General features: G+C 30.6%; 1 protein-coding gene across 1 annotated transcript in view; it reads right to left on the bottom strand.

The window, feature by feature from the left end:
• l(2)09851 (WD repeat-containing protein 1 l(2)09851) overlaps positions 1-15,731 on the bottom strand; it is a 100,022-nt gene that overhangs the window by 13,292 nt on the left and 70,999 nt on the right. The window contains exons 7-8 of the mRNA XM_089103681.1: positions 10,156-10,324; positions 7,965-8,132 (exon numbers count right to left, since the gene is read on the bottom strand). Of these exons, the coding sequence (XP_088959807.1) occupies positions 7,965-8,132; positions 10,156-10,324 (337 nt within the window). The remainder of the gene's footprint in view (positions 1-7,964; positions 8,133-10,155; positions 10,325-15,731) is intronic.

The raw sequence follows: 15,731 nt of genomic DNA, 5'->3' as shown, positions 1-15,731 counted from the left end.
TTATTATTTGATTAATTTTCTTTTCTTTTCTAGTTTCTGTTTTGAGCCATTATTGAAGGGAAAAGTTGAATCTCAAGTAAGTAAGATTTCCCATTTATAAGTAAGTGTCTTTAGTATTTAATTAATTTTCTTTTCTGTTTTTTTTTTTTTTTTTTTTTTTTTTTTTTTTTTTTTTTTTAACTGGAGGAGACTGTTTTTTCTTCCAGGTAAGTCAGATATTTTACTTAAAACAGGTATTATTATTAATTGATTAATTTTCTTTTCATTTCTAGGTTGTTTTTGAGCAGCCACAGGAGGAAAAAGTTTAATCTCAGGTAAGTAAGTTTTGCTATTTAAAAAGTAGTGTCTTTATTATTTGATTAATTTTCTTTCCTTTTCTAGGTTCTGTTTTGAGCCATTATTGAAGGGAAAAGTTGAATCTCAAGTAAGTAAGATTTCCCATTTATAAGTAAGTGTCTTTAGTATTTAATTAATTTTCTTTTCTGTTTTTTTTTTTTTAACTGGAGGAGACTGTTTTTTCTTCCAGGTAAGTCAGATATTTTACTTAAAACAGGTATTATTATTAATTGATTAATTTTCTTTTCATTTCTAGGTTGTTTTTGAGCAGCCACAGGAGGAAAAAGTTGAATCTCAGGTAAGTAAGTTTTGCTATTTAAAAAGTAGTGTCTTTATTATTTGATTAATTTTCTTTTCTTTTCTAGGTTCTGTTTTGAGCCATTATTGAAGGGAAAAGTTGAATCTCAAGTAAGTAAGATTTCCCATTTATAAGTAAGTGTCTTTAGTATTTAATTAATTTTCTTTTTTTTTTTTTTTTTTTTTTTTTTTTTTTTTTTTTTTTTTTTTTTTTTTTTAACTGGAGGAGACTGTTTTTTCTTTCAGGTAAGTCAGATATTTTACTTAAAACAGGTATTATTATTAATTGATTAATTTTCTTTTCATTTCTAGGTTGTTTTTGAGCAGCCACAGGAGGAAAAAGTTGAATCTCAGGTAAGTAAGTATTGCTATTTAAAAAGTAGTGTCTTTATTATTTGATTAATTTTCTTTTCTTTTCTAGTTTCTGTTTTGAGCCATTATTGAAGGGAAAAGTTGAATCTCAAGTAAGTAAGATTTCCCACTTATAAGTAAGTGTCTTTAGTATTTCATTAATTTTCTTTTCTTTTCTAGGTTCTTTTTTAAAAACTGGAGGAGACTGTTTTTTCTTTCAGGTAAGTGAGATATTTTATTTAAAACAGGTGTCTTTATTATTTGATTAATTTTCTGTTCTATTCTAGGTTGTTTTTGAGCAGCCACAGGAGGAAAAAGTTGAATCTAAGGTAAGTAAGTTTTTCTATTTAAAAAGTATTGTTTTTAGTATTTGATTAATCTAATTTTCTTTTATAGGTTATTTTTTTTGCCACCATTGGAGGAGAAAATTGGACCCTCAAGTAGGTAGGATTTCATATTTATAAGAAAGTGTCTTCAGTGTTTTATTAATTTTCTTTTCTTTTCTAGGTTCTTTTTTGAGCCATTATTTAAGGGAAAAGTTGAATCTCAATTAAGTAAGATTTCCCACTTATAAGTAAGTTTCTTTAGTATTTCATTAATTTTCTGTTCTTTTCTAGGTTCTTTTTGAGCAACCACAGGAGGAAAAAGTTGAATCCAAGGTAAGTAAGTTTTGCTATTTAAAAAGTAGTGTCTTTAGTATTTGATTACTTTTCTTTTCTTTTCTAGGTTCTTTTTTGAGCCATTATTAGAGGAAAAAGTTGAATCTCAAATAAGTAAGATTTCCCGTTTAAAAATAAGAGTGTTTAGTATTTCATTGATTTTCTTTTCTTCTAGGTTCTTTTTTGAGCAATTACTGGAGGAAAAAGTTAAATCTAAGGTAAGTAAGTTTTGTTATTTAATAAGTAGTGTGTCTAGGATTTGATTAATTTTGTTTTCTTTTCTAGGTTCCTTTTCCAGCCATTATTAGAGGAAAAAGTTGAATCTAAAGTAAGATTTCCCATTTAAAATAAGAGTGTTTAGTATTTCATTGGTTTTCTTTTTTCTAGGTTCTTTTTTGAGCAATTTCTGGAAAAAAGTTAAATCTAAGGTAAGTAAGTTTTGCTATTTAATAAGCAGCGTCTTTAGTATTTGATCAATTTTCTTTTCTTTTCTAGGTTCTTTTCTGACCCATTATTGAAAGGAAAAGCTGAATCTCAAGTAGGTAAGATTTCCCATTTAATATTTAATTAAATTTCTTTTCTTTTCTTGTTTCTTTTTTTTTTTATCTGGAGGAGACTGTTTTTTCTTCCAGGTAAGTGGTAAGTGAGATATTTTATTTAAAACAGGTATCTTTATTACTTGATTAATTTTCTTTTCTTTTCTAGGTTGTTTTTGAGCTGCCACAGGAGGAAAAAGTTGAATCTAAGGTAAGTAAGTCTGCTATTTAAAAAGTATTGTCTTTAGTATTTAATTAATCTTATTTTCTTTTCTAGGTTGTTTTTTCAGCCATTATTAAAGGGAAAAGGTGAATCTCAAGTAAGTAAGATTTCCCACTTATAAGTAAGTGTCTTTAGTATTTCATTAATTTTAGTTTCTTTTCTAGGTTCTTTTTTTAAAAACTGGAGGAGACTGTTTTTTCTTTCAGGTAAGTGAGATATTTTATTTAAAACAGGTGTCTTTATTATTTGATTAATTTCCTTTTCTATTCTAGGTTGTTTTTGAGCAGCCACAGGAGGAAAAAGTTGAATCTAAGGTAAGTAAGTCTGCTATTTAAAAAGTATTGTCTTTAGTATTTAATTAATCTTATGTTCTTTTCTAGGTTGTTTTTTTTTGCCACCATTGGAGGAAAAATTTGACCCTCAAGTAGGTAGGATTTCATCTTTATAAGTAAGTGTCTTCGGTGTTTCATTAATTTCCTTTTCTTTTCTAGGTTTTTTTTTTGAATCATGACTGGAAGAAAAAGTTGAATTCTAAGGTAAGATCTATTATTTAAACAAAGTGTCTTTAGTACTTGATTGATTTTCATATTTTTCGAGGTTCTCTTTTGAGCAACCACTGGAAGAAAATACTGAACCTAAGGTAGGTAAGATTGGCTATATAAAAAAAAGTGTGTTTAGTACTTGATTAATTTTCTTTTCTTTTCTAGGTTGTTTTTTTTTTTGCCGCCATTGGAGGAAAAATTTGACCCTCAAGTAGGTAGGATTTCATCTTTATAAGTAAGTGTCTTAAGTGTTTCATTAATTTCCTTTTCTTTTCTAGGTTTTTTTTTGAATCATGACTGGAAGAAAAAGTTGAATTCTAAGGTAAGATCTATTATTTAAACAAAGTGTCTTTAGTACTTGATTGATTTTCATATTTTTCGAGGTTCTCTTTTGAGCAACCACTGGAAGAAAATGCTGAACCTAAGGTAGGTAAGATTGGCTATATATGAAAAAAAGTGTGTTTAGTACTTGATTAATATTCTTTTCTTTTCTAGGTTGTTTTTTTTTGCCACCATTGGAGGAAAAATTTGACCATCAAGTAGGTAGGATTTAATCTTTATAAGCAAGTGTCTTCAGTGTTTCATTAATTTCCTTTTATTTTCTAGGTTTTTTTTTTAATCATGACTGGAAGAAAAAGTTGAATTCTAAGGTAAGATCTATTATTTAAACAAAGTGTCTTTAGTACTTGATTGATTTTCATATTTTTCGAGGTTCTCTTTTGAGCAACCACTGGAAGAAAATGCTGAACCTAAGGTAGGTAAGATTGGCTATATGAAAAAAAGTGTGTTTAGTACTTGATTAATTTTCTTTTCTGTTTTTTTTTTTTTTTTTTTTTTTTTTTTTTTTTTTTTTTTAACTGGAGGAGACTGTTTTTTCTTCCAGGTAAGTCAGATATTTTACTTAAAACAGGTATTATTATTAATTGATTAATTTTCTTTTCATTTCTAGGTTGTTTTTGAGCAGCCACAGGAGGAAAAAGTTGAATCTCAGGTAAGTAAGTATTGCTATTTAAAAAGTAGTGTCTTTATTATTTGATTAATTTTCTTTTCTTTTCTAGTTTCTGTTTTGAGCCATTATTGAAGGGAAAAGTTGAATCTCAAGTAAGTAAGATTTCCCACTTATAAGTAAGTGTCTTTAGTATTTCATTAATTTTCTTTTCTTTTCTAGGTTCTTTTTTAAAAACTGGAGGAGACTGTTTTTTCTTTCAGGTAAGTGAGATATTTTATTTAAAACAGGTGTCTTTATTATTTGATTAATTTTCTGTTCTATTCTAGGTTGTTTTTGAGCAGCCACAGGAGGAAAAAGTTGAATCTAAGGTAAGTAAGTTTTTCTATTTAAAAAGTATTGTTTTTAGTATTTGATTAATCTAATTTTCTTTTCTAGGTTATTTTTTTTGCCACCATTGGAGGAGAAAATTGGACCCTCAAGTAGGTAGGATTTCATATTTATAAGAAAGTGTCTTCAGTGTTTTATTAATTTTCTTTTCTTTTCTAGGTTCTTTTTTGAGCCATTATTGAAGGGAAAAGTTGAATCTCAAGTAAGTAAGATTTCCCACTTATAAGTAAGTTTCTTTAGTATTTCATTAATTTTCTGTTCTTTTCTAGGTTCTTTTTGAGCAACCACAGGAGGAAAAAGTTGAATCCAAGGTAAGTAAGTTTTGCTATTTAAAAAGTAGTGTCTTTAGTATTTGATTACTTTTCTTTTCTTTTCTAGGTTCTTTTTTGAGCCATTATTAGAGGAAAAAGTTGAATCTCAAATAAGTAAGATTTCCCGTTTAAAAATAAGAGTGTTTAGTATTTCATTGATTTTCTTTTCTTCTAGGTTCTTTTTTGAGAAATTACTGGAGGAAAAAGTTAAATCTAAGGTAAGTAAGTTTTGTTATTTAATAAGTAGTGTGTCTAGGATTTGATTAATTTTGTTTTCTTTTCTAGGTTCCTTTTCCAGCCATTATTAGAGGAAAAAGTTGAATCTAAAGTAAGATTTCCCATTTAAAATAAGAGTGTTTAGTATTTCATTGGTTTTCTTTTTTCTAGGTTCTTTTTTGAGCAATTTCTGGAAAAAAGTTAAATCTAAGGTAAGTAAGTTTTGCTATTTAATAAGCAGCGTCTTTAGTATTTGATCAATTTTCTTTTCTTTTCTAGGTTCTTTTCTGACCCATTATTGAAAGGAAAAGCTGAATCTCAAGTAGGTAAGATTTCCCATTTAATATTTAATTAAATTTCTTTTCTTTTCTTGTTTCTTTTTTTTTTTATCTGGAGGAGACTGTTTTTTCTTCCAGGTAAGTGGTAAGTGAGATATTTTATTTAAAACAGGTATCTTTATTACTTGATTAATTTTATTTTCTTTTCTAGGTTGTTTTTGAGCTGCCACAGGAGGAAAAAGTTGAATCTAAGGTAAGTAAGTCTGCTATTTAAAAAGTATTGTCTTTAGTATTTAATTAATCTTATTTTATTTTCTAGGTTCTTTTTTCAGCCATTATTAAAGGGAAAAGGTGAATCTCAAGTAAGTAAGATTTCCCACTTATAAGTAAGTGTCTTTAGTATTTCATTAATTTTAGTTTCTTTTCTAGGTTCTTTTTTTAAAAACTGGAGGAGACTGTTTTTTCTTTCAGGTAAGTGAGATATTTTATTTAAAACAGGTGTCTTTATTATTTGATTAATTTCCTTTTCTATTCTAGGTTGTTTTTGAGCAGCCACAGGAGGAAAAAGTTGAATCTAAGGTAAGTAAGTCTGCTATTTAAAAAGTATTGTCTTTAGTATTTAATTAATCTTATGTTCTTTTCTAGGTTGTTTTTTTTTGCCACCATTGGAGGAAAAATTTGACCCTCAAGTAGGTAGGATTTCATCTTTATAAGTAAGTGTCTTCGGTGTTTCATTAATTTCCTTTTCTTTTCTAGGTTTTTTTTTTGAATCATGACTGGAAGAAAAAGTTGAATTCTAAGGTAAGATCTATTATTTAAACAAAGTGTCTTTAGTACTTGATTGATTTTCATATTTTTCGAGGTTCTCTTTTGAGCAACCACTGGAAGAAAATACTGAACCTAAGGTAGGTAAGATTGGCTATATAAAAAAAAGTGTGTTTAGTACTTGATTAATTTTCTTTTCTTTTCTAGGTTGTTTTTTTTTTTGCCGCCATTGGAGGAAAAATTTGACCCTCAAGTAGGTAGGATTTCATCTTTATAAGTAAGTGTCTTAAGTGTTTCATTAATTTCCTTTTATTTTCTAGGTTTTTTTTTTGAATCATGACTGGAAGAAAAAGTTGAATTCTAAGGTAAGATCTATTATTTAAACAAAGTGTCTTTAGTACTTGATTGATTTTCATATTTTTCGAGGTTCTCTTTTGAGCAACCACTGGAAGAAAATGCTGAACCTAAGGTAGGTAAGATTGGCTATATGAAAAAAAGTGTGTTTAGTACTTGATTAATATTCTTTTCTTTTCTAGGTTGTTTTTTTTTGCCACCATTGGAGGAAAAATTTGACCATCAAGTAGGTAGGATTTCATCTTTATAAGCAAGTGTCTTCAGTGTTTCATTAATTTCCTTTTATTTTCTAGGTTTTTTTTTTAATAATGACTGGAAGAAAAAGTTGAATTCTAAGGTAAGATCTATTATTTAAACAAAGTGTCTTTAGTACTTGATTGATTTTCATATTTTTCGAGGTTCTCTTTTGAGCAACCACTGGAAGAAAATGCTGAACCTAAGGTAGGTAAGATTGGCTATATAAAAAAAATTGTGTTTAGTACTTGATTAATTTTCTTTTCTTTTCTAGGTTGTTTTTTTTAGCAACCAGTGGAGGAAAAAGTTGAATATAAGGTAAGGTAAGTTTTGATATTTAAAACTAAGTGTCTTTGGTACTTTTTTCCGTTTTTTTTTTCTAGGTTCTTTTTGAGCCACCTCAGAGGGAAACTTTGAATCTCAGGTAAGAATGATTTTCTATTTAAAAATAAGAGTCATTACTACTTGATTTTTTTCTTATAAAGGTTCTTTTTGAGCAAACACTGGAGAAAGAGGTTGAATCTCAGATAAGTAAGATTTGCTACTTAAAAATCAGTTTCTTTTTCATTTTAATTTTTTTCAAGGTACCTTGTTGATGCACCATCGGACGAAAAAGTTGAATTCCAGGTAAGTATTTGTATTATAAATAGATTTCTTTTTTAGGCAAACTTAGAGAAAAAATTGAATCTCGGGTAATTCAGTTTTGTTATTTAAAAACAAAATAAAGTAACATTTAAAAAACCGATGGTTATTTAAAGACATAAAAAATAATTCTAAAACATTAAGGAACAATCTGGCCCCTAAGACCCCCCCCACCCGCTCCCAGCAAGATGTACGATTTTCATGGCCCAAAGAATGATGTTTCAAAGTTTCAAGCTAATTGGACACCTATGATCAGACATGCAGCGATTTTGATTGTAAAATTAAGCGTAAATAATGGACAGTCTACATAATCTACTGTCCTTGTCCCATAGGCTGTGGTGATTATGTCATCCACGAACGTATATTTGCTATATAATAATTGTTCCATAGATCTCGGACAAATGTTATACAAGTGTTAGACTTTAAAATTAAGATACCAAAATGATGAGGAAGCCTCCTATTAAAGAGAGCCAGATTCAAACAGTTCATGGCGAAAAACTCCATGCAAAGAGTAACCCTTGTCAACGGACACCAAAAAGCTTAAAAAAAAGTTTTGGTTATTTGAAAGAAAGCGCCACGCTATAAATTACATTTATACAATTCAAAATTGGATTCGGCCATACTAGCAAAGTCTAGAGAGCTTTAAGGCAACTTTATCGTCCACTGTAGATTTGTGTTTTGTATCATCATGAGTAATTAGCATGTATTTTGATCAGTTTTAAGAAGATCACTTAATGCATCTCCCAGAGAGTTGAAATGTTTCCAGGTACGAGTTGTAGACACAACAACTGCGATATGCATTATAAGGTAGTAAAATTTATTAAAGCCCATTACTCCTGACTTTTTTTTTATGTCTTTAGAAAGTTACATTTCCAACTAGTTACCTTTAAATCCTCCTCTCGAGATTCGTCGTCTTTTTCTACGGATAAGTCCCATAAGGCGACTTGGTCATCTTCTCCCGTTGAAGCAAAGACGGTGCCATCAGTAGGATGCCATTCAACAGAAGTGATTGGGGCGGTATGGTGTTTGAATGTCGCTACAGGTTTCTTCGTCTATAATATTGACGAAATGAAATATTGATAACGCATTGACAAAAAAAACTTATCCAACAAAATTGGCACACAAGGATATATAAAATACAGCATTATTTTAAAAAACACAAGTAAAAACAAGAAAAAAGTTTACTCAAAGCAACGATTATCAGAAAGGATATATCAAATGTGAAAAAACTGTTCTAAAGCGTTTCATGGTAATTAATAGTAAGTAAAGAGCAACCCTTTCAATAGAACAGAAACTATTAAGAACAAATTTTCCCAAAAATATATACACCAGAATCTTCTCATGCTGATCCTAAACATGCAAATCAATTAATCTCAAATTTAGTCATTATAAGTTATTAGCCTAGACAAAACGTTATAATACCCCCCTACCCCAAAAAAAGGGTGTGATCTCAAAAATTACACGACGACACTGAAGGCATCTAAGACCCCAGAAGCGGAGGCTCAAGTCCCCAATTTAAAATAATAGATTTTTTTATATTCACGGTAGCATGGATCAAGACTGAATACTCTAAATTCTTGCAACACATTTTTGTCACAGTGCTTTGAAAATGAAAAGGCTTATTCATTCGCATTTGCTTTAAATAGCATTTTCAGTTACTAAGTTGTTAAAACAATGAATAAATAAAACACTTACAATTACACTTACAGCTATACCAAAATGCTTTCAGGAAAGGAGTAGGTCGCGTTGAGAACGGGGTTTGAGGGGACGGTAGTTGCGTAATAGCTACGATAATTTCAGCTCGTTTAAATTTTAATGTCACTCTACACTTTAGTTAAAAAAAGCTTGTTTCTTTTTCAATTTAATAACAATAAGGAACAAACTTTAGCCAAACTAGTCAAACGTCTTAAAAAGCTGCTATAAATCTACTGAAAAACAAAAACCACCTCTAAAGTAACCTTTTACAATCGGCGAACAAGATGAGCTTTCCCAAAGATAATTTCTTAAAGTAACAAGAACAAAATAATATAAACAAGGAAAATGCCGAAGAAAAAAAAACAAAAAAATAAAAACGCGGAAAGTTAACAAAACCAATTAAGAACCAACGAAAAAACCAACCAAAAAATTAAAAGATAAATAAAATTCAATAAAAGATCAATTTATAAGAATTAAAATCAAATATCTAACAACCATAAAATGAGTCATTCACCAGTATCCGCGATTTGCACAAAATCCAAAAAATTTGAACTGCCATCGGCAGATACCAACGAACAACTTGTCGTTTTCCTTGTTTATATTACTTTGTTCGCGCTGAAGAAGAGAGGCGGTTGTTTTCTCAAAATATTCGCTTTGTGTGTTTCTTCAGTGGTTTCGTTTGGCTTTAAAAGCAGCATTTTTGATCCTTTTCGTTCTTTACGTTATGGCAGGCCAATATGGTTTAAGAAATTATCTTTGGGAAAGCTAATCTTGTTCACCGATTGTGAACCTGACTGCGAAATTGACGCAGGCAACCTGCAGTCAAAGATAAATTGCTGAAAAATGGTCTGAAACAATCTCGAGCCCGCTGGATTTCGCTAGCTGTTCGGGCTAACTGTTGGCTCCGTTTTGCGGAGCTTGTACAAGATCTGAACAAATAGAAGTTAATGATATGGATTCTTCATGATGCAGTGGGAAGCGTTCAAGTCTTGCCTCTCATCAAGCCCAAGGAATTTGTTTTTGGTCGATTTAATTTGTATTTAATTTTTTTGTTTGTTATTGAAAAAACGATAATTTATGCTGTCATGAGATGTGATGTTTTATATATGCTCGGTTGTTTGCGTAACTGGTTTCACCCCAATTTCTTAATTCTTAAAAAAATTCCTTCGTTAGATTTATTCAATTATGTTTCTTACCAATTTTTGTTGTCATTGTTTTTCTCAGCTTAGCGTTATTAGCAACGCTGTGCCCTCATAAGCTTAGCTTTTGGTGTGTAAAAATTATTGAACGACAACCAATAATGAAAAGCGAATACAGAATTACAGTGTTTTGGTCTTAAACAGGTGTTTAATGGGACATGTCTAGCTCAGAAATACATACCTGAAATTGCCTTAGGTCCCACACACAAAGTTTTGCGTCGTCCCCTCCAGATACAATAAAAGGCTCATTTCTATTCCAATGAATAACATTAACATCACTTGTGTGTGCGTTGTTGCAAGTCAACATACAGGCCTTTGACGGATCCACTCTGGCATCCCAAATTCGTATACTGAAAATCAAAATAGAACGTAACTATAGCTTGTTTTTATTTTAATCAGCTGATCTTCCTTATTACCTGGCTGTTAGTTCCATAATTCTCGGCAAAAGCTAGAATGCAAGTTGACTCTCTAAATTTTAGTCCTGCTAAAAAAAATGTGCTTTTCAGGCATTTCAGAGTAGAATAATATGTTTCTGGGTCAAGGGGTGGGTTGAGCTCAATTATATAGTAAACTGACGAAGCTAATAAATGTTATTTTAGTGATTTTATATTTACAATGGTAATTGAAATAATGTCCATTTCAAGAGCTGATCAATCATTTCAAATTGAAAGTAGTAAAATATAACTGAACTCATCATTTACTAGGCAACCAAGACCATGAATAATGCTTTCCAGCTCAACAGTGTTGTCCGTTAGATAAAAGGCAGGTTTATTAACAACAGTCTTCTTAACAAAAATGTATTGCTTAATCATGGGCCCTTCATGTGCATTACCAATCTAATACTTAGAATTTTATTTAAGATATTTCTTATATATAGTTAGCAGAGTTAAAAATGTCAACACAAAGATGTCTTCAAAATGTTTAACACAAAGATTAGATAGAGTAAGATATTATTCACTTTATTGTTGACAACTTACAGGATTACTTTCCAAAACTTGAGAAAACCACTTTTTCCCAATAACATCGATATCTGCAATACCGATAAATCAAACATACACGAGACGCTTAGATAGTTAAGAAATTATCAAGGATACATAAACTTTGTCATTTCTAGCTTAATTGGAGGAGTACCACACGGCAGATTTTTAGTGTCTATAGTAATAAAAAAAGCGGAGGAAACAGAAAAAGGGAGGAAAATTCAAAGGAGTGAAGTCAGGAAAAAATGCAGGTTTTTTGGGGAAGATTTCCGCTTATTCGTCCTCAGAGGAAAAATAATAAAAATATAGACCTAAATCCAAATGAAAAGAAAATGTCAACAATAAAAAAACCAAAGTTAAGAGCCATATTCAAATATTAATAGTAAAAAGGGGACTGAGTAAAGATCAATAATATTGAATAGAAAATCAAAGTTTCATTTGATAATTTGTTAAAATTATCATTAGTCTGCGAAAAAAATGACACACACAGGGGTTACTGTTATAATGATGTGATAAAAACGAAAAAATAAGAGCGTTGCAAACGGGCTAAGAGAAGTTTCCCTAGTATCATTGACTGAGGCATAATAGTTAAGCGAAGAGACAGAAGCCTTTTATGCATATTTAAGTTATCATACGCGGAGTAATTGCACCTTGTCAAAATTGCCTAACAGCTACATTTATTTATAAAGTATAAACCAAATATGCAGTGATTAAATTTAGAAAAATTGTTATTTAAATGAAAGAAAACACCAACATTTAAATCAAAAGTTAACAGAAATTATCCTGTATTTTAGGGGGGATGCTGCCCCATTTAATGCATTTTACTCATTACTATAAAACTTGGGTCATTCGATTCTCGAGACATTACGATTGTTTTTTCTTCTGTTTTTATTATTAAATTATTTTGTCATAGAGCATTCGTTTTTGAAGCATTTGAAAAAAAAGAACAAACAATAGCATTCAACTTTTGCACATAAGGTAAGAGATTCAGGGAAGGGGACAGCAGTCGTGCCATTCTCCATAATTTTTCGTGGCTCCCCCTAATTTCTCCAAATAAAATTGAGGTTTGCAAAATCTTCCCGAAAATTTGCGAACGTAAATACACGAAAATTAACATCATATGCCAATCATTACTTTACCATAAGGCTAGTTTCTGGGGAGCTTTCAGGAAATCTAATTTTCTTTAGGGATATTTGGCGATAGTGAAAGTACTGTTTGGCAACGTTTCTTATTTAAAAAAAATTCAGTTCGTTGTGAGTTACACGTAAACTAACACACACACATTAATGTTACTTTTACTTCCATTTAAAAAACATCTTTTTAATCAATTTTATACTCGTTGTCTAATTCATATTTAAGGTATTTCAAGAGTTTGTCTTTAAAAACACGATTCCTGAAGACTTGAAGATTCTTATTGGAATAAATATTTTGAATTTCTTTGTCATGGCTTGTTTTGGAAGATGTGACTCCGGACCGAACAGACAGGTAAGGGAAACTCTCTAATAGTCTCAAACTAAAAAAAAACTATAACTCTCTCCTAATATTCTGCGACCATTGGTTTAACTCCGTCATTATATTTTTAGGGGCCATAGTACCCATAAATCCTACATGAATACACCTACTCCCAATTAAGATGTTATGATATGATCACTTATCTACAACATTTTATCAATTAGCATTGGACCTAGTTTATGAGATATGCCTGAAACAGAGAAAGTTCTCAGGATCCAGAAATTATTTCGGAAATAAATAAATTTGGTCCATGTGGGTCGTTGTCTGTTATTCCGTTGAGTGACCGTTGGGGTCACTTCCCCGAAATGTCTTTTGCAAATCTTGGATACTCTTGACCAAAATATCCGTAAGATCTCAGATCCAAACACATATACATACATTTTTTTCTTTTTCGAAGATTTATCTATGAGTTATTCATTTCCTCTGGGGCTACACTGGTCAGACTACCACTTCAAGGACGTTGACCTTTTTTTTATACATTAATTAAAAAAAAAAAAAAAAAAAAAAAAAAAAAAAAAAAAAAAAAAAATGCGGTCAGTGGAGAAAAAAGAAAAGACAAATGCAAAACAACGCGGATATTTCGCCTGTATCACAAACAAGGCGTCCTCAGCACGATAGACAGATAAAGAACAAGATAAAACAAACAAAACAAGTTAAAACTAAAAAACCAATAAAACCACCACCAAAAAAAATTATACAATTAGCGCAAACTGATCCACGTAGGGAAAAGATGCTATTATGGAGTTACATTATTGAGAATACCAGAGCAACTGAGGAAAAATAAAAAAAACGGAAATTACTTTAACTATGCTGTTGCGAAATAATCCTTTTATTGGCTATTATTGAAGCAATTCGTTTTGGTCTAGCAGGTAAAACAGTCCCCTGGTGATTCTTTATAATCTTAATTCCCTTATTGACTGTTGATTCACTCTTTAGAAGATTATCATAAATTGGGTCAATATTTAAACTACCTATGTCTCTATTTATCGAAAGGTTAGCAAACATGTTTTTCTTTAATTTCAATGGCTTCTCTCGCCCATTGTGTATACCCCTTATTATTTGAAATAGCTAAGGCCTCATCAAATTTTACAAAGTGATCTGGTTGAAACCAAATATGTTCTGCTAAAGCTGAAACAAAAGTTTCTGGAGGCTTGCTTAATTGTAGGGTTTTTTCTATTGATTTTCGGTGTTCAATAAACCTTTCAACAAATTATTGTTGAGTCCTACCAATATAGAACTTCCCACAAGAACACAGAATTTTATACACCCCACTTACTAAATTTCCCCGGGTTAAATCCTTACCAGAACAGAAGAAACTACCTATTGGCCTCAACGATTGGAAACATGTCAATATCAAATTTACGCAAAATACCAAATTTACGCAAAATCTGTGAAAGTTTCTCACCCAAACCAGGTACATATGGCAATGAAATGAAACTTTTTGATACATTTAAATCTAAAGACTGAGAAACCCCAATAGCCCTACTATCATGTTTAACACGTCTATTTTCAATTATTTTGTCAATAAACTTAATTGGGTAATTATTACAAAACAAAATATCCCTCAAATATAACAATTGCGAATCCAGAAAGTCCTGGGAACAAATTCTAAAGGCTCTATCCACTAGTTAAATTACAACACCCCGTTTCACCGACATAGGGTGGCAAGAATGAAAATTCAAATTCCTATCATTGTGGGTTGGTTTTTTATAAATCGAGAAAAGTAAATGGAGATCCCTTTTAATTAGTAAAATATCCAGAAAAGGTAGTTTATTATTTTCCTCAAACTCAACTGTAAATTTAATATCGGTATCAAAACTATTTAAATGCTTACAAAATAGGTCTAAGGAGCCCAATCCATGTTTCCAAACGCAAACCACATCATCCATTTACTTTTCTCGATTTATAGAAAACCTACGCACAATGATAGGTATTTGAATTTTTGTTCTTGCCACCCTATATCGGTGAAACGAGGGGTTATAATTTCACTAGTAGATAGAAACTTCACAATTTGCTCCCAGGAATCTCTAGACTTGGAATTACTGTATTTAAGGGATATTTTGTTATGAAACAATTATCCTATTAACTTCATTGATAAAATAATTGAAAATAGACATGTTAAACATGATAGCAGGGCTATTTAATTGAAATTAAAAAACATATGTTTGCTAACCTTTCGATAAATAGGGACATAGGTAGTTTAAATATTGACCCAATTTATGATAATCTTCTAAAGAGTGAATCATCAGTCAATAAGGGAATTAAGATTATAAATAATCACCAGGGGACTGTTTTACTTGCTAGACCAAAACGAATTGCTTCAATAATAGCCAATAAAAGGATTTTTTCGCAACAGCATAGTTAAAGTAATTTCCATTTTTTTTTATTTTTCCTCAGTTGCTCTGGTGTTCTGACTAAAGTAACTCCATAATAGCATCTTTTTTCTACGTGGGTCAGTTTGCGCTAATTGTATGATTTTTTTTTTGTGGTGGTTTTATTGGTTTTTTATCTTTAACTTGTTTTGTTTTTTTTTCTTTTTATCTTGTTCTTTTTCGGTCTATCGTACTGAAGACGCCTTGTTCGTGATACAGGCGAAAAATCCGCGTTGTTTTGCATTTGTCTTTTCTTTTCTCTCCACTGGCCGCAGTCTAATTTGTTGTTTGTTTTTTATTCATTGAGATTTTTCTATTTGTTGTTTTTTTTTGTCATGGCTGGCCAGTTCCGCTTAAGATCTTTCGTTTATACATTTCAAATTTTCTAATTAAAAAGGCTACCTCGAAATTTTACAAGACGTCGCCTTTAGCCATAATGGAACCTAGTAGCATTTGTGACAATTAGAGTCCCGTACTATTAACGTTTAAACAGTCCCTTTTTTAGTCATTTTTCTTTACAAATCCTTTTCCTTATAATATATATAGAACAATAGATTAGCTAAACAAAACTTTCAATTTAGGCAATCTAAATAGTTTTAATAAAGCCAAAATTGCACTCTAGTCTTTCGGGGGTTTCGGAGGGCGGTAATAACTCACCTCTTTGTGCTTACTTTTGTGAGTTAAGTTAAAATTCACTGTTAATTCTAATTCATTTTCCTTTCAGATTTCATCTTTTTTCATACAGAGGATTTTTTATTTGTTCAAGTTTGATACCACACATAAAGTAATTTATATTCGTTTTATTTTCTAAATTCCACTTTAGCGTTTCTATTGCTATTATAGAGAAGAAGATACAGTCAAATTGTCCCAGAAAGATTTGCAAAAAAATATTAGCG

The sequence above is a fragment of the Artemia sp. Qi Xiang Cuo genome, chromosome 17 (assembly GCF_049724085.1).
Source record: "Artemia sp. Qi Xiang Cuo chromosome 17, ASM4972408v1, whole genome shotgun sequence".
In the NCBI taxonomy this organism is placed as follows: Eukaryota; Metazoa; Arthropoda; class Branchiopoda; order Anostraca; family Artemiidae; genus Artemia; species Artemia sp. Qi Xiang Cuo.
This window is presented reverse-complemented; position numbering and strand designations above follow the sequence as displayed.